Source organism: Aptenodytes forsteri, unplaced genomic scaffold, assembly GCF_000699145.1.
Source record: "Aptenodytes forsteri isolate BGI_AS27 unplaced genomic scaffold, ASM69914v1 Scaffold193, whole genome shotgun sequence".
NCBI classification, from domain to species: Eukaryota; Metazoa; Chordata; class Aves; order Sphenisciformes; family Spheniscidae; genus Aptenodytes; species Aptenodytes forsteri.
In genome coordinates, this window is record NW_008795405.1 from 9,393,884 (window position 1) to 9,412,697 (window position 18,814).

Sequence of the window (18,814 nt, forward strand, 5' to 3'; positions counted from 1 at the left end):
GGGCCCCGCCTGCCGGGAGCGCGGGCATCGCCCCGTAGGCCTGGGCATCGCCCGGAGGGGTCGGGCTTCCTGCGGGGAGCGGTAGCGGGTCCCTGCCGACGGCAGTACTGGTTTGTTCTGCTTGCGGGAGGAAGGGCAGGTAAATTAGCCGACAGGAGGGGGAAGGAGAGGCTTTCGCGGTGCGCGTTCCTTAGCGGTGCTCGTTAATTTGCGCTAGCAAGGAATGAGCTAGAACGACGATGTAGCGAGACAGTGCGATGTCATGTGAGCCAAAAACATACCGATAAACATGTCCTTCCCTGCCTCATAAGTGCACGCTTCTTTTTATTCGCTGTCTTTTGACAATTAATTGGAACGTATTAGTACTTTATTTAGATAGGAGAAACCTAATTACGGCATTTAGCTGTCTGTAGGTTTCAAGATTCATAGTAGCGTGCTTGTATTTGGCTGTTGTTTTGTTTTTTCTTTTTACTTAGGGTCAAAGTCAGAGTGGTGGACATGGTCCTGGTGGTGGCAAGAAGGATGACAAGGTAACTAAAACCAAATGCTTTTACTTAGAGGATGAGCTACAGGTGTGTGACTGCAGAGGCTGGCTGCAATAGGCTTTATTTCACTTTTTTTTTTGTTTGTTCTTGTGTTCAGAACTGCGTAAAATTACGCCTTTGCTAGTTTTGACGAAATGCCTTATCTCTTCTGGGTGCACATTGGAGAAAACAGGTTACTGTTCAAAAATAGAAAAGGGGCCTTAACTGTAAAGGAAAGCTGGAATTATTTGGCAGTAGTGATTTATTTTAAAAAGAATAAAACTATAAATCTGTCTGGGTTAGGAAAGACTAGTTGCCTTCAAGCTGTCACTTAAGTAACTGGTTTTGGTTTGAAAATGACGTCATGCCGTCATCTGCATGAGGTGTGCGCTTCATGTTGTGGACCCTTAGAGGCCTTTCCAGTCTCCTTTGGAGATGGAACGATAACGTACGTGGCAAGCTATGTCCAAGCTGGCAAACTGAATGCGTGTTACCTGTTGATTAAAACGCAACAGAAATGTTCAGACTCGATATTTTCCTCATCCTTCCATGTGTGAGTTTTGTTTGTGATTTACTTCGGGCTTCAGCCTTCTGTGTTCTATATTCACTGAAAACTGGCAGAAATCTAAATTTAAAAAAGGAATGTAAAATAAGCAGGAGAAGACATTTTAGAACTTTCTTGAAAAACAAGAATAATACTCCTTTTGGGCTTCTCGCTATATATCATAAAGGAGACAATTTTGTTCTGTAGCCATTCAGCTTAAGTTGAGCTCTCGGTCTGTGCACCTAACATCTGTGTGTATTTTTTCACTGTTAATATCCTGATTTTATTTTTTTTCATGGAATTCTTTTTATGAATAAGGATAAGAAGAAGAAATATGAACCTCCGGTTCCAACCAGGGTAGGGAAAAAGAAGAAGAAAACAAAGGGACCAGATGCTGCCAGCAAACTCCCCCTGGGTAAGCATTCTGCCTGCCCCAGCAGTCCTGTGGACTGTCTGCTCTTCGAGAAGTGCAGAGCCATCCTCTCCCCTAGATCTGGCTGTACGTAGGTCGCAAATGATTAAACAGAAGGCCAAATGTCATTTTATTTCTTATTAACGTAAAAACACAAAATAAGATTATTGTTACGCAAGATGCAGCCCATGAATTCCCGGGTAAGACAGAGAGAAATTGAAATTAGGAGAAATACAGGGGAAACATTATCTTTAAAAATGTTTTTTACCTAGAATTACAGTGGGACAAGTAAAATAGCGACTGCTGCTCATATGGAAGTTATTGTCAGAAAATAAAGCAGAATTTCTGGTAATGAATTAGTCAATAGTTGGTACCATATCAAACTTGGTCTAAAATATTTTGATTCTACTTTGATTACAGTGACTCCTCACACACAGTGCAGACTCAAATTGTTGAAATTGGAGAGAATTAAAGATTACCTCTTAATGGAGGAAGAATTTATCAGAAATCAAGAACAGATGAAACCTTTGGAAGAAAAACAAGAGGTGAGGTTTGAGTGAACTGTTAAATTAGAGCATTTATTGTAATATTAGAAGTAAACTACTTCATACAAAGGCAGTGGAAAGCAAGTGCCACGAACGTGTACATCAGTACAAACGTATTATGTATATTACAATTCTTCATTAAATCTCAACTACTGTCCAGAAAACAGAGGATTTTTTTTTTCTAGCGGTTTAGTGGTTTTAGCCCAAGCATGGGTTACTACAGATGAGGCCACAGTGTTTTTTTGTTGGAGTGGTCTGTCAAAGTGCAGCTCCCAGATATCCATCAACAGAGAAAGCAAGCATATTCTGGCTCTGCACATCCATATAGCAGTGTCCATAGGATAGGACTGAAATAATAGTGGATTTTGTTACTGGCCTATGCTTTTATACCTTTTGGGGCAGCGAAACAACAATAGCAAAGACTGGTTCTGTTACGTTTGGTGTGAACTGTTGAGCCAGTGTTGTACAAGAATGTTTTTGCCGGTGTTCTCAAGTTGTTTCTTGGATTCTTCGTGATAACAGGAAGAAAGATCAAAGGTGGATGATCTGAGGGGAACACCGATGTCCGTGGGTACCTTGGAGGAGATCATTGATGACAACCATGCTATCGTGTCCACATCAGTAGGATCGGAACACTACGTCAGTATTCTGTCTTTTGTGGACAAGGATCTGCTAGAGCCAGGCTGCTCTGTTTTGCTAAATCATAAGGTGAGTTGTTTTTTATAAAATGAAGCAAAAGTTCTTGTATTGTTTTTAACTGGCCTTTTTTTCTGAGAATCACAGGATCGTAGGGTCTGAGAGCTAATGCAGTTGGTTTCACACACCTAAATAGATGGGCATTGGGTTTAGGCTTGAGCTTGTATTAATAATGCTGCTCGCTTTCTTTGACGACTCTTAATGCTTGAATTAGGTTCATGCTGTGATAGGAGTCCTGATGGATGACACAGACCCTTTAGTTACTGTGATGAAAGTGGAGAAAGCTCCTCAAGAAACATACGCTGACATCGGTGGCCTTGACAACCAGATTCAAGAAATCAAGGTATTCGGTTGTACTAATTTACACTGTGAAGTAAGCAAGCAGCGTAGCTTGCTGTGCTGGGAGCTTGAAAGTATAACAGCAGGACCAACCGCTGTGCATGTAGTGTTCTTTTGTATCTTGCTAGTGCATTTCTTCACTGGATTTTGCTAGGCAGACTCACGGACCTAACTCTCTTAAGTGGGTAGCATACCCATTGACGAACTGTACGCACAGAAACCTTTCACAGTTGCTGTGGAATCTGTAGAGCCCTGAGCTCATAAAGCCTGTGCAATAACTTATTACTATTTTGCAACGTGTAAAGTTATTGATTGTCGCAAGATGAGAGTTAAATTGTAAAAAGTGCAGAGGTTGGTTTGAGTGTCTGATGCTGTGCAATCTAAGGATTTGGTGGGTAGAGGTTTTTTTGGCTTGTTTTGGTTTTGCATTTGTTTGTTGTTTGGTTGGGTTTTTTTGTGGTTTGGGGGGGAGGGGGGTTGTTTTTTGTTCCCACCAGCAGAGCTCTATCTGAGCCATGGTAAAACTCAACCTTTTTGCTTTGGGTAGGTGTCCAAAATCAGAAATGCTCTTAAAATATTGACCTGTAGTATTTGGTAACTCATGGTGGGAGGCATCCTTTCATAAAGGGTCCCCCCACCCCAAAGTCCTCCATCAGTGTTTGGGAGCCAGCAGCTCCCGGGTTCTAAACTCAGCACGATGCATTTAGGTTGGAGGGTGGGGAACACTCACTGCTTCTCTTCCACGTGTCAAGTGGAAACAACAGGAAGACCTGTTCAGATAGAGTAGCTGTCTGCCTTAGAATTGGAGGCAGCAGAGAGACATATTTTTCAAGGTCTGTCCTGAAATTAGTTAAGTTCTTTTTGCTTTCATTACTTTTATTAATGCTGTTCTTGAGATCCTCACAGAACTTCCGTGGAGAGTGCTCACTCTTTATAAAAACTCAGGTTTGTTTTTCTTGTGCTGCAGGAGTCTGTGGAGCTTCCTCTCACCCATCCTGAATATTATGAAGAGATGGGTATAAAGCCACCCAAAGGAGTCATTCTGTATGGCCCACCTGGCACAGGTATCTCGCAGTACAGTAACAACTGTGCTGAGCTAACACAAGTAAAATAAATTATGCTTGCTTAGTATTAAAGCATTGCCAAGTCTGTCACAAATTTCATATGACTGTTTTGTTAAAGCGCTTCCCCCCCCGCCGCAAACTAATTACAGTATTTCTTTCCAACTAAAAATAGGTAAAACTTTGCTAGCCAAAGCAGTGGCAAACCAAACGTCAGCAACCTTCCTGAGAGTGGTTGGTTCAGAACTTATACAGAAATACTTGGGTGACGGTCCAAAGCTCGTGCGCGAACTGTTCCGTGTGGCCGAAGAGCATGCTCCGTCGATTGTCTTCATTGATGAAATTGATGCCATTGGTACAAAGAGGTACAGTATTCTCGCTCCCACTTCACACACAAGTATTGCCGGGGACAGTAAAAGGTTTACTAGAAGCACTTCTTTTGCAACCATATTGATACTCAGTTTCTTAGCTCTGCCACCATTTTCATAATACTCTTTTTGATGTAAGCATTTTTAACAAGTAAAACTTCAAATAACTTCTTGGAAACTAAAATATATCACAACCTTTTCATATTAAATAGATGTGGCCGGAGACTTAACTTCTGTTCTCTTGCTACCCGGTAGCATCTCCATGATAGAGTGTCTTAAACAGAAAGAGACACCGTGCATAAGTTCGTATGGTATCCTCCAAGTGCAAATCCAAATATACAGTAATTGGCTTTCGTGACTCAACAGTAAAGCAGTGTACTTAGTACAGAATATATCCATTTATCGTTTGCCTCTCCAAATAGGTGGCTAAATACTTACGTTCTTACAATATTATATGGTAAGTTACAGAGTGTGATGTCACAGAGAAGCATGGCTTGTGCCACACTAAACTGTTGTTCAGCCTGTATCCAAGTTGTATTACTTTGAAAATTCCATAGGCTGGTTGGAACTGTCCAATACAAATAGTCTTTAAAGTAGTCACATGTTTTTTAAATGAATAAAAAGGTGCTCATACAGCTACTAGCCTGAAGCTCCAGTATAAGGCAGCTTCTGCCCCATGTATTTCAGCATATGTAGAAAGGATTGGACTGATGGTGAAGTGCGTAACACGTGGAATTCTTCATATATGTTACGTTGCTTCAAACCGTTCCTAAACATGGGTGAGCTGTTTTGGATGTAGATTATCTAGTCTGACGTTAGCAGAATGAAATAGCTAAGCTACAAAGCAGAGAAATACAGTCACTGGTACCCGTGTTTCAGGAAGAGCAGAGTTAAACCAGGATCCACATCAGTAAGGCTAGAGGGCGGACAGCTGTGACTGCGTGCATAAGGAAAAACTCCGAAGTGGAAAAATGAGTGACAAGCTGTTATTTTCTATGCAGCAGATGCATGTGCTTTTAAGAATTAGGGGGTTTTCCTTTTCTTTGTTAATTTTGTTAGGGGAAAAAAAGAGATTTCCAAATACATAACAAACATGGAAAAAGGACAGATTTCCTTCACATGATTGCTGTTACTTTCCCCAGCTACAAGAATAGTTCAGTGTCTCTTTACTTACCTAGATGTCACAATATGATTCTGAAAACCTGCTTTTTGTTTTCTATGGGTGAACATTAAATTAAAAAAACCCAACTCTTATGGGTGTGTTAAATAAAAAAAAAAACAACCACACAGTATTTTGTTTACACGTTTGTGGCAGTTATGCGAAGTATGTTCTTAAATTTGCACAGTGCTTTTTCTGACTATATTGTTTTCTTAAAGGTATGACTCAAATTCAGGTGGTGAGAGAGAGATCCAGCGTACAATGCTGGAGCTGCTGAACCAACTGGATGGGTTTGACTCTCGGGGGGATGTTAAAGTTATCATGGCTACAAACAGAATAGAAACACTGGACCCGGCTTTAATTAGGCCAGGTAAGAGACTTCGTGCTGTGTATGCTTAAGTCACTTTTCTTGTGAAAGGACTTGTCACAACTTGTCAGACATGGACTGGTAAAAAGAATGCAAGTTACTGGTTTGTCTTTATTCACCATCTCGTCTTTGTTGGTGTATCTATTAAAATCGGAACCCATTCACAAGCTTCCAAAAGGGAGAAAAACCTGTGGAAGAGAAGAAACGTGTTAATTCCTCTTACATATATATAAACAATTTGAATATTCTTCCTTTGTATTAGGATGGCACAGGTATTTTAAGTAATTGTTAAGGCAAGCTGTAGTGCAGCAGCAGCATTTCGTTAATGTCTTCAGCAGCTGGGGAGGGGAGGGCAGTACCACTTGTGCTTCGTAGATGAGAACTTAAGCCTTAACAACGAGAGCCTGGATTTTGATGCAAGGAAACCAGTCTGCGTCCTTACATGCTACTGTCGTTTGGGGGATGAGTGAGGGAGAAGCAGTATCTTATTTTGACAGTATTACACGTTGAGCCAAGAGCTTGAACAGGCACAAGTAGTATTTCTAGATGGCCACTAAAAATGTACCGAAACCACGTCTGTGGGGTCTGTTAAATCAGAAGGTAGAAAGCAACACAGAGATCAAAGGAATAAGCTAAGCCTCCCGCTAGTGTCTTCAAGTAAATTCTAAGTATGGAAGAGGTTGTAAAGATACTCCTTCTAAAGTAATAGAGGTAAGGTAGAGAGCAAAGATAACTTAAGATGAAATTGTCAAAGAACTACTCTGAACAGTCGCTAGACTGCATGGACCCAAGGATTTCAGAAAAAAAACCAACTCCGCAGTATGAAGTTGCTGAGGTGTGTTTGTGGTTTGTTGTTTTGTTTTGGTTTTTTTTTTCCCAAAAAGTCTGAGTTTGTCACCATCTTAGCCTTACCCCCTCCAAATCAAAAACAGTGCTGTTAGAGTACAGAGGAGATAATACTATACCAGTATCAAAGGACAAGCTAAGATGATCTAAAATTTGTTGGAAGACTTCCTACACCTATCAGGTGTTTAAATTGTAACCATTGCTTGAGCAGCCAGGGCACTCCTAGGAGCTCGGAAGGCTGATTTACCATTGTGTATGATAGTCTGGAATATCATACATGGTGCCATCAATCCTTCTAGAAAAGATACTGTAAAACTAAAGAAAAACAGGAGTGATCTGGAGATGGAAAACATCCTTGAAAAGATTGCTCATTAAAGTTGGAACAATGAGTACCGGAACATCCAAAGTCCCTACTGACACAAAGGAAACATCTGGTGGGGACTTGCAACAGAACTATTTATGCAAAACCTTCCTTCTTCCGTTAGGGTTTCTTTTTTGCTTTGTTTTGTTTTTTAGGAGGTTGGTTATATAGGGAGGAAGAGTTCTTCAAGTTGCCACAGTGATTTATTTTGTGTGTGTGTATGCAGCAGAAAATTAAACTTCAGAGCTAAATGTAGTCTCGGAGTAGAATAAAATGTATTACAAGAACATAAGTATTTGATTAATACTTTCCTGTGCTATGAGACATTGGTGGTGGTTTTATATTTATATGTGAGTCACGTTTTTTTGCGTTTCCCAGGTGAGGCATCTCTTACCTGCAATGACACAGACTTTTTCAGCAGCATGGTACCGTTCAGCTCCAGTAGCTTCCTGTTCACTGCAAATAGTCTGATCTCACTTTCTACTCTAAGACGTGATTGACTGTGGTGTGAAGAAACAGTTGCTGTCAGTCTAACCTTGAAATGTTTGTCCTGCTCTGTTTCCAATAGCTGCATGCAAAAAACCTAAGACCGAACTTTTCTTTTGCGCAGGACGTATTGACAGGAAGATAGAGTTCCCTCTACCTGATGAAAAGACCAAGAAACGAATCTTTCAGATTCACACAAGTAGGATGACGTTGGCAGATGATGTGACTTTGGATGAGCTGATCATGGCAAAAGATGATCTCAGTGGTGCAGATATTAAGGTCAGTGTACATCACCGTTGTTACACTTCAAAACACAAATCAAATCTCATTTTTACTGCATCCAAAAACATCGTCTGTTGAAACTGTTCTCTAATTACCTGCGGTTACATCACTGAGGGACGGTTGGATGGCTTTCAAATACCTTTTGTGAGTGCCACGTACTCGGCTTTACAGATGGGAAATTTATCAACATCGTAATTATGAGGTAGCTCGTGTTGATAAGAGTACATACCTGCGCTATCTGAATATGATGGTTTAAAAGTAGCAAAGTGGAAATTAGAAGGGGAATGTGGAATCTTGCACAAATGTGCAAGATGCCTTAAATATTACTTAAGATAGTGCAGGATAAGAAGCATTTTTAGAGACTATGTTGCAAGCAGATAAAAACGCAACTGTAGATTAGGAAGCTGCAGACATACACAGTCTGCCTTCCGACAGTAGAGCGAGCCCTTGCTAGAGTTACCACACTAATGAGCTTAACCAAACATGACATTACTCTGTCACCTCATTGCAGGAGGATAACACAGTCTGCTGTTAACAGAGCTGGGTGCATCTGTTCCTCGCAGGAGGGAAATGCTGTTTAGGAAGCTGCCTTTCTGTCATGGAAGCATTACTCTGACTACAGGACACGCTCATCTAGCTTCATCCAGATTGTTTTACGTGCTTCAGTGCTACTGAACAGTATCAAACTTAACAGAATTTATGTTCTTAACACTCGACTTCTGCTACAGAGTCAGTCGGAGCAGGATGAAGGTGCTGTCTTCTGAGGTGTAGCTTGAAGGGGCTGCACACAGGCAGTAACTTACTCTCACTTTCTCTGTTGCAGGCAATTTGTACAGAAGCTGGACTGATGGCTTTGAGGGAACGGCGAATGAAAGTAACAAATGAAGACTTCAAAAAGTCTAAAGAGAACGTTCTCTATAAGAAGCAGGAGGGAACCCCCGAGGGGCTGTATCTTTAAGTCATCTGTCTCTTTGGGGACTATCAGGAACTCTTTCTGTGTTGATGACAGGCTCGTGTAAAACCACATAGTCTAGCTAACTTTCATTCTTGAAGAGGTTAAATCCTGGTGGGTTGTGGTTTTTCAGTCAGTGTAACACTTCATTTCCCAATAAAACATTTATTTGAACTGTTCTGGTGGCAAAGACCTGCTATTTACATGGAACTGTCTGTTCCTTAGTCGGACTTACTTTCAAGAAGGAGTGCTGGCGACACGGGAGTGCTTGTCTCGATGATCCGAACCACGCTGCTGACGCACCACAGCGTGCAGTGAGGAGCACGTAAGCGGGTTCCCCACCTCTCTGTCAGTCCTTGTTAGGCACGGCAGTCTTTTACAACTACTGTATAATTGCTGCTGTTCTTGAAGTAATTACTTTTCTAGGTCTCTTTTTAGGGGCTAAGTAACTAGGAAAAAAGTCACTTTTGAGTAACCTGTGTCCTAAGTCATATATAAAGTAATGAAAAACATGCAGCCTTAAGTAACATTTCGATATGCTTTAGAAGTACCCATCTCTATCTAGTGCTTGCGCTTACAAGGAAGCAAGGTGGATGCTCATTAGTATTCTCAGTTTACAGATCTAAACATGTTTGGTTACAAGGTACTTGTAACACTGAAAAGTTTATAAATTTGTTTTTCCCAAAAGGGTTACAGTTCATTACACAAACACGCATTAGAGATTGTCTTTAAAAGGAACCAACACAGTAGGAGGCTCTACAGCCCTGCGCTGCCATGGCAAGAGGTACGTACTCAAGGCATGGGCACTGACCAGCCCAGGTGCTAGAGGTGCACGGTTTGTGATGTTGCAGACATGCAGAGAGAAATTCAAACCGCAGGTCACATGCTTGGTGTTCTGCAGTGTAATCTTAAAATGAGTTCTTCCCCTCTGAACAAAGCTATGGCCTGCAGCTCCATCCCCATAGGAGTTAGGACCTTTCCTAAGTTGTAGCGATGCATATACTGCTTATTAAGTATTCTGTGTAGTGTACTTTTGTGAAGCGCTTGTGAAGTTCTAAGTAATTAATTTCCAAATGTTGTAATGTGATTTTTAAGGTTATATAAAGTTCCATATGCAGACCACAGTTAAGCAATGCGCAGTCTTTGTTCTGGAAACTTTCTGTGGGAGCAAATGCTGGCCAGTAACAGACGGCTGAGTTACACGCAGAGCCATCCCTTTGATAACTGCCAGTGCTCTAACAATGGTAGCAGCCAGGCCAAACGATTTTGTTTTTCTATGTAAAAATTATGTGGCTCATTGTTAAAAACAAACCCTACAGATGAACGGAGTCTTTTATTTAATCTGGACGACAGGAGCCCTGGAATGGAGTTGTTATTCATCTGGAGATAGAAAAACAACAAGCAAAGTTATTACCCATTCTTATAAACCTTATGAGAGCTGTCTCCTTGGAAAGGTCACAGAAAGACTGTGATTTTTTTAGCACTTTCTAATCATGGCTGTTGATCTCATCATCGCTTGAGGGGCTGAAGAGCTTTGATGTGTGGCGAGCAAGGCTTTTTTTATTTGAGACGTGGCTGTTAATGCTGGCTAGAAGCAACAACCACAAAGAGGTCGGTTCAACTGACTGAAGGAAGGCTGCAATGTACTAAGCTAAACCAAGAACTGTGTTCTGGTACACTGTCTGCCACAACGGTAACTGAAAAGAAACATATTTGAAAATTAAATTCTTACCTTTTACAGCAGAATTTAACTTCGCCACTTTCTCCAACATTTCTGAACTTGAGTCACAAAGATCAAGACAAAAGTAATAAAGATCAGCAGAAAGTGAACAGCGAGTATATTCCCCATAAGGACAGAAAAAGCTACCGGGGTCTGCATTAGCAGGCAGGACTTATTCTAGGAGCCCCAGTAAGTGAGCAGCCTCTGACCTCCCCAAGTGAAGGACAGAGCGCAAGTGCTGCAAAGGGAGAAGCTGTGCAAAGGGAGGGGCCCAGGGGAGGGGATGCATGGAAGGGAAAAGCGACTGAAACAGGAGTCACCACTGCCACCACTGGAGGTTTTCAAGATGCGATTGGAGAGGGTGCTAGATAATCGCACCTAGGCTCCCTGTCCCACAAAAGGCTGGACCAGATGATCTTTCGAGGTCCCTCCCAACCTGGGCTGCTCTGTGATTCTATGACTCCAAAAAGAAACACAAGCAGCAGCACAATCGAGCTTCCCCCCTCTCCATGTCCCTTCCAGGTCTTTAGAGGAAATGGCATTCTGCTTTGATGGGAGAGCAAAACCAAACACACAACACACACAATTTGTGATGTTACTGTTCAGTGCACAGAGTAACTCCTACCTCCAATTCAGGAGCTCTGTCATTTCTGAAAGAAGCACGGATTTTAAAAACAAAGTATGTATTTTTTACAAAGACTAATCAATTACTTTTATAGCAAAACCAGCATCACTTGCAACCGCAGCGATATTATAAGGCTCTTAAGAAGTGCTGTAATGCCATTTAAAATTCTGCATATTCCCTGTAATATTTAAAATAATTTTAGAAAGGAGTAAGTGAAGTACAGCCTAAACTAAAATGTGTTGTATCTTGTATCGTGGTGCTACAGGCAAAATCGAGCTACAGGTTGTATGGCTTTGTCCAGCCATAGTTTTCCATGTAATCAGATCTCACCAGCTGGATAATCCCGATTGTTTTAGTGCTGTTAGTGACAGCTAGTTTTCTCCTGAAAACTGCTGAAGCACTTTTGGGTATTCAGTCGCTGCAGGTACCCTCTTTTCAGATGAAGATCCAGTTTCTGAGTACTTGTGTCTCAAGAGTAGGGATGCTAAACAGTCTTTTACATATTTCAGCATATTCTGTCTTATAAGTATGTAACATAACTGTATCTTTAAATTGTTACCATATTTCATACTACTTCACTAGGAGCTTGCCTAAAGACTCTTGGAATAGAAGCTACTAATTAAACAACCATGTTTTGACTACGCTGCCTTCTTTGGTGAGGATTAAATACAGACCAGACCTCTACTTCTCTCGTGATGATCGCCTGTATTTGGGTTAAAAGCAAGTATATCAATTACAAAAACTTGTTTAAAAGTGAGCTGCTTAGAGATGCATTATGGATACATTTTCATTTTTAATACACTCACAGTTCTATTAAATTAAGAAATTAAAAAAATAATTCAAGTTCCTTTTGAATTTTCAAATATTCAGGTATATTTTTCATAAATATTCGTATTAAAATGGTCATCTGTCAAAACATACAAATACAAGTCCAAAATAGGTGCCTGCTCAAGCAAAGATTTAGCTTTTACTAACAGTGTATGTACAGATGTAATGGCTGTCTGACTCAGTAGTTATATATACACACGCATGCATACCAAGCTGAAGGAAATTACTGAAGTCCGCCAACTGGAGGACAGTGGAGCATCCATTTGGCAGATGTTTATTTCCTGTGCTGCTCACCAAACCATAGTTGGCATGTGCTGCATCTCCACTGAACTCCAGGGAATGTAATTTCAAACAATAGAATAAGAAATGTGGGCAACATTCAACAGGAGGCTATTTATAAGAGGGTAGCCTCCTGTGGGAGCCAGCAATACTTCAGAGAAAAGGATGCATTTTTGTGGGCAAAATGCAGTACTTGATTCCAGAATACTTGCGGCTAGTAGAACTCCATTTTGATAGCAATTTATAGAAAAGCTTAAAACAAACAAACAAACAAAAACCCTTCAAGAAAAAAGTACATAGTACCCAAGTCCCAACAGAGTTCCTGTTTGAAGAGAGACAGGTCTAACTGTTAGTTTTGGAATTAGCTTCTGTACTTTCTCCGCTCATCTACAGTCTTCTTTTAAACCTCCAATAGTAGATCCAGCTCTTCCATAGGCACCCGCACTCTCAATTCTTTTTCAGTCATTAGATCAAGCGTCTCTTGCAGATGATCAGGGAAGTACTCTACTGCATCCATATAGAGTACCTCGAAAGACAATGAGAACATTTTCTGTGCCATCTTTCTATCATAACAAGAAACACAGTATAAAGAAGTATGTAGATACGCAAACAGCTCTGTAGCAAGAACGTAAGAAATATCATATACTTCTTTAAAATAATACAAACAGAATTAGTACTTCCACAGTGACAGCAATGCAGATGTTTAGTCAAGCCTTTTCCAACTCTTACTAAGTAATTTTATTCAAAAAGATAAAACGTAGGTCAAGAGGTGCTGGAGCATTTGCAGCATACACAGACATTACCTGAGGAGTTGCAGGTGCTCCTGAATAATTTCTTATACTATTAACTAAACACATTTTTATTTGCCTATGTATTTCTGCTACTACCATGCTCATGATAAAACACGGTCTGCAAGACACGATCACTTCTAGATCACAGAGAGGAATTTATCTCCTTGCCTCATGCAACGCAACACCTTTCTGTTCTGAAACGCAAACAGCACTGCCCACTAGGTATGTTTCCATTTCAGATGCATCTCTTATTTGCAGAAAATCTTCTCCTTCAGAAGTCTCTCCTTTCATTTGCACCTAACTCATTACAACAACTACTAAAGTCTAACTTACTTTTTTTTTTTCCCCAAATGCAGAACTTCAAAAATGAGAGTATGACGACAGGTTTGTATTTTTTCTATGCTTGCTTACCTTTGCCCAAGGACAGTTTTGAAGGGCTTTATAAAACAATCCTTTACTTTTTTCTTTTTTTCCTAGTGAAGCCTGTGTGAGAAAAAAAAATGTTCATACTTCAATGCAGTAATAGCGGAAATAATAAAACAATTATCTCTGAGACAACGAAATTACTGCTGAAAAGCTCAGTGTTCTTCTGCTGAGGAATCCTTATTAGTATATATTGTGGTAGTTATGCAATTTGACAGGTTACACTGGTGACACTGGTTACACTCTTCAATGTAATTGAAGAGATGTCTTTAAGGAGTTTCAGGGCTTTACTTGTAAGACAAGTAATAGAACAAAGACTAGCAGAAAGAGCCTCTGCCGAGTATTTCAGCTAAAGTCAGTGCCTTTGCCTATATTTGACAATAACACTGCAATGGGCAAGAGCGCAAATCATTAACCAAAACTTACACCCAACATGCTGCACATATACTACGCAAGAGCATCTTTGGTACAGTGAAGGTGATAATATGTTATTCTTGTGCACTGAAGAGATCATGCACATACGCTTTCTTACTCAGCAGAAGCTTCTTAAGGCTGAATCCCCTTACACACAAAAATGGATATGTCAAATTAGCATCTATCTGGAACGAGTTAAAACTTCTTCCTCAAAGTACCCGTTCAACTATGTGATACAAGTACAGAGCACACAGCTATCATGAAGTTTAAAAAGAGAAGGGTAGCAGAGGTCAGAGTGCTGAACAGGCTCCTTAGCTTCAGTCACCCCAGTTACAGGTAGAAATAATTACAATTTCTTGTGAAGACATCTTTTGAATTGGGCTACTTTAAAAACACTTAACAAACGGGATTTTTATGGCAAATCCAAAAAAAGCAGTAATTCCAAAATACTGAAAACGCATTAAATGTTTTGAGATCTTTGGAAAAGAAGAGATCTTCAATCAGGAGTTTACATTTTCTCTTGTTCTGACTACATCAGTACTGCTGCTAAAAATCAGCAGCTTCCCTTGTCAATTCTTGAAGTCTAGAAATTCTTTTTCATATTATTGATAAAATTGGTTGTAGAAACTTGTGCTGTTCTGGTGTCATGATCTCTCTTTACTGAACAGCAATGCATTTCACTTACTGGAAACCCTGCTGCCAGAGCTGTGCACTAAGATGCATACACTTCTTTTGCAGCTCTGCAAAGAGCTTTCAGTAGCATTCTGCCTCTTAAGTTTTTCACAGAATCACACAGGTTGGAAGGGACCTCTGGAGATCATCTGCTCCAACCCCTCTGCTCAAAGCAGGGTCAGCAAAAGCAGGCTGCTAAGAACCATGTCCAGCTGCGTTTTGAGTATCTCCGCAGATGGAGACTCCATAACCTCTGGACAACCTGTTCCAGTGTTTCATCGCCCTCACAGTAAAAAAAAGCTTTTTCTTACGTTTAAATGGAATTTTCTATATTTCAATTTGTGGCCATTGCCTCTTGTCCTGTCACTAGGCAGCACTGAGAAGAGTCTGACTCTGTCTTCACACCCTCACATGAGGTATTTATATACGTTGACAGTATCTTCCAGGAGCCTTCACTTCTCCAGGCTGAACAATCGCAAGTCTCCCGGCCTCTCCCCGTACAACACATGCTCCAACCCCTTATTCACCTTCGTGGCTCTTGGCTATTCAAATGGACCCTGGACAGGCCAACAGCAGAATACGGTGCATCAGCCACTCCTCTTGACTTTGTATCATCTGCAAACTTGCTGACGGTACTCTCTCATCATCCAGATCATTAATGAAGATGTTAAAGGGCACTGGTCCCAGTATCAATCCCTGGGGTACAGCACCAGTGGCTGGCCTGCAGCAGGAGTTCACACTGCTGATTACAACCCTCTGAGCCTGGCAGTTCAGCCAGATTTCAGTCCTCCTCACTGTCCACTTACCTAATCCATGCTTCATCAGCTTGTCTATGAGGATGTTATGGGAGGCAGTGGAAGAGGCTTGCTAAAGTTGAGATAAACAACATCCACTGCTGTCCCCTCATCCACCGAGCTAGTCATCTCATTGTAGAAGGCTACCAGATTGGTCAAGCATGATTTCATAAAAAATAAATAGGAATTTAAAAGAAATAGTTTGTATCAAAATCTATATAAAAGCTTTGTGTTTTTAAACAGTGAGAAGCTTTTGCCCAAAATACCAAAGACTGAATATCCAGACACACCCAAAGAGAAAACAGAGAGATCAACAGAACTTAGGGTAATACTGGACAATCACAACTTCTCATTCTATGACTATATCTGAAAATTTTAAGGTTTCTAATTGATTTTGCTTCTTTGAACAGTGTTATTCAAAGCTATTACTGAATAGTCCTTCTTGTTCTTGTGAAAAAGTTATCTTCCATGAATGAATCATTAGTGATAAAATACACACTAGGTGATTTTACTTTAGTATTTGTACATACTGCAGTCTCACTAGTAGTTTTTAAAGAATAACAGTAATTCAATTGTACATTCCAATATACAAAGTTGTATAAAATATTTACAAGCATGTATTTGTGTAGAAATGGTCATAGTAATAGTCCCACACAAGAGATCTTCTCAAACACAAGACAAGAGCCTCTCCTTCCTTCCCCTGCCTCCTCCGTATAACTGCTGTTCCCCTCTGACAACTTATTACACCAGAACAGAGGAGTAATACTGTGGAATGAAATTCCCCTTACATGAGTTCCAAGCATTTCTGTTTTTGTCTTCCATATTGTACTTTGGAGAAGCAAGAAAAGAACCAAGATGACAAAACTGCCTATGTGAAGTTGATTTTATTTATGTAATTCCATGATGAACTATGGAAGAAACTAACATTATTGCTTTTTGGTGTTACTCTGCAATGCCAGTTAGCATAACCTTTATATGCAGCTTTTAAGATTCAAAAAGATTGTGAAAATTCAAGGCAAGCTATAAAAACTATAGCTATGTTTTCCCTACCATGCATTTATTTTGCATGTGGACTGCACCTTGCTTGCTCCAATGTCAATCAATCAAAAAATCTTGGTCTGGGAAAGTTTTTATAGTATGGAGAAAATAGAGAGAAGAAAATATTTGAGGGGCCCACATGGTCTTTTTACCATATTCTTTATTCCACCATAAATCAAAACCATACAGATGTTCATGCATTATTTTTTTCTAATTCAGATCTGGAAGTTGTTCCAGGGATGAAGTTAGGAAAGCTAAAGCGATTGGAATTGAACCTGGCAAGGAATGTCGAAAACAACAAAAGGCTTCTGTAAGTACATAGGTAACAAAACAAACGGTAGGGAAAATGTGGGCCCACTGCTGAATGAGACAGGGGACCTGGTTACACAGAACATGGAAGAGGCTGATGTATGGAAGGCCTTCTTTGCCTCAGTCTTTAGTAGCAAGACTGGCCTTCAGGAATCCCAGGTCCCAGACACCAGGGGGAAAATGTGGAGCAAGGAAGATGTACCCTTAGTGGAAGAGTATCAGATCAGGGAATACTTAAGCAAACTGGACATGCGAAGTCCATGGGCCCTGATGGGATGCACCCACAAGTGCTGAGGCAGCTGGCAGATGTCTTTGTGAGGTCACTCTTGGCAATCTTTGATCGATCACAGCAATCGGGAGAAATGCCCAAAGACTGAAGAAAGTCAAACAAGTCACTCCTATCTTCAAGAAGGGCAAGAAGGATCACCCAGGGAACTACAGGCCAGTCAGCCTCACCTTGATCCCTCGGAAGGTGATGGAGCAGCTAATCCTGGAAACCATTTCCAGTCACATGAATGAAAAGAAAATCATCAGAAGTAGTCAGCATGAATTCACTAAAAGTCATGCTTGACCAACTTCATAAACTGCTATGATTAAATGACTGGCCTGGTGGGTGAGGGGAGAGCAGTGGACATTGTCTACCTGGACTTCAGTAAGGCCTTTGACACTGTCCCCCGTAAGATTCTCCTAGACAAGCAGTTGATGTAAGAACTGGATGAGCAGACAGTGAGGTGGATTGAAAACTGGCCCAACATCTGGGCCCAGAGGGTGGTGATCAATGGAACAAAGTCTAGTTGCAGGCCAGTAACTAGCAGTGTACCCCTGGGGTCAATATTGGGTCCAATCCCATTTAACATCTTCATTAATTATCTGGCTGATGGGGCAGAGTATACCCTCAGCAAGCTTGCAGATGACACAAAACTGAGAGGAGTGGCTGATACACCTGACGGTCATGCTGCCATCCAGAGGGACCACAACAGGCTGGAGAAATGAGCTGACAGGAACCTCATCAAGTTCAACAAGGAGAAGTGCAAAGTCCTGCACCTGGGGAGGAACAACCCCATGCACCAGTATATGGTGGGGGCCACCCAGCTAGAAAGCAGCTTGGCAGAAAAGGACCTGAGGGTCCTGGTGGACACCAAGTTGAACAGGAGCCAGCAGTGTGCCCTTGCAGCAAAAAAGGGCTAATGGTATCCTGGGCTGCATTAGGCAAAGCATTGCCAGCAGGTTGAGGCAGGTGACCCTTCCCCTCTACTGAGCACTGGTGAGGCCATACCTGGCGTCCTGTGCCCAGTTGTTGGCTTCCCAGTAAAAGACAGACATGCACATACTGGAGAGAGTGCAATGAAGGGACACTAACATGACTAAGGGACTAGGGCATCTCTCCTATGAGGAGAGGCTGAGAGAGCAGGGACTGTTTAGCCTAGAGAAGAGAAGGCTCAGGGGCATCTTATCAATGTATATAAATACCTGAAGCGAGGATGTAAAGAGGAGGGAGCCAGGCTCTTTTCAGTGGTGCCCAGTGACAGGACCAGAAGCAACAGACACAAACTGAAACACAGGAGGCTCTGTCTCCGTATCAGGAAACACTTTTTTTACTGTGAGGGTTACTGAGCACTAGCATGGGTTGCCCACAGAGTTAAGGAGTCTCCATCCTTGGAGATATTCAAAAGATATCTAGACATTGTCATGGACAACTGGCTCTAGGTAGCCCTGCTTGAACAGTGGAGTTGGACAAGATGATCTCCAGAGGTCCCTTCCAACCTCAACCATTCGGTGATTTTGTGAAGTTATACAAAATCAGGATCTAGATTTGACTGAAATATCAAAGTCCTTATAATTTCCTTACAGAACCCTAAAGTAGGTCTACTCTGCTGACATAAATACAAGTCATCTTTGCTGATTTTACTTACATAAAAATAATAAAACCCTAAGTCCCTACAATTTGCTTCCTCTTTTCTTAAATTTTGCTCCCCTGC

General features: G+C 41.2%; 2 protein-coding genes across 2 annotated transcripts in view; one reads left to right on the top strand and one right to left on the bottom strand.

Annotated features, from left to right (window-relative positions):
* The first annotated feature begins 119 nt into the window (after positions 1–119).
* PSMC1 (proteasome 26S subunit, ATPase 1) lies at positions 120–9,121 on the top strand. The gene is made up of 11 exons (XM_019472506.1): positions 120–139; positions 477–530; positions 1,387–1,483; positions 1,901–2,025; positions 2,548–2,733; positions 2,936–3,064; positions 4,028–4,124; positions 4,297–4,486; positions 5,867–6,018; positions 7,833–7,987; positions 8,814–9,121. Exons 4-11 carry the CDS (start codon positions 1,966–1,968, stop codon positions 8,946–8,948), a joined length of 1,104 nt encoding a protein of 367 aa, XP_019328051.1. The 5' UTR covers positions 120–139; positions 477–530; positions 1,387–1,483; positions 1,901–1,965; the 3' UTR covers positions 8,949–9,121.
* A 2,844-nt stretch (positions 9,122–11,965) lies between these two features.
* The window catches only part of NRDE2 (NRDE-2, necessary for RNA interference, domain containing), a 35,878-nt gene continuing 29,029 nt past the window's right edge, over positions 11,966–18,814 (bottom strand). Inside the window, exons 13-14 of the mRNA XM_009280771.2 lie at positions 13,597–13,668; positions 11,966–12,920 (exon numbers count right to left, since the gene is read on the bottom strand). Coding sequence (XP_009279046.1) covers positions 12,795–12,920; positions 13,597–13,668 — 198 coding nt within the window. The 3' untranslated portion in view covers positions 11,966–12,794. The remainder of the gene's footprint in view (positions 12,921–13,596; positions 13,669–18,814) is intronic.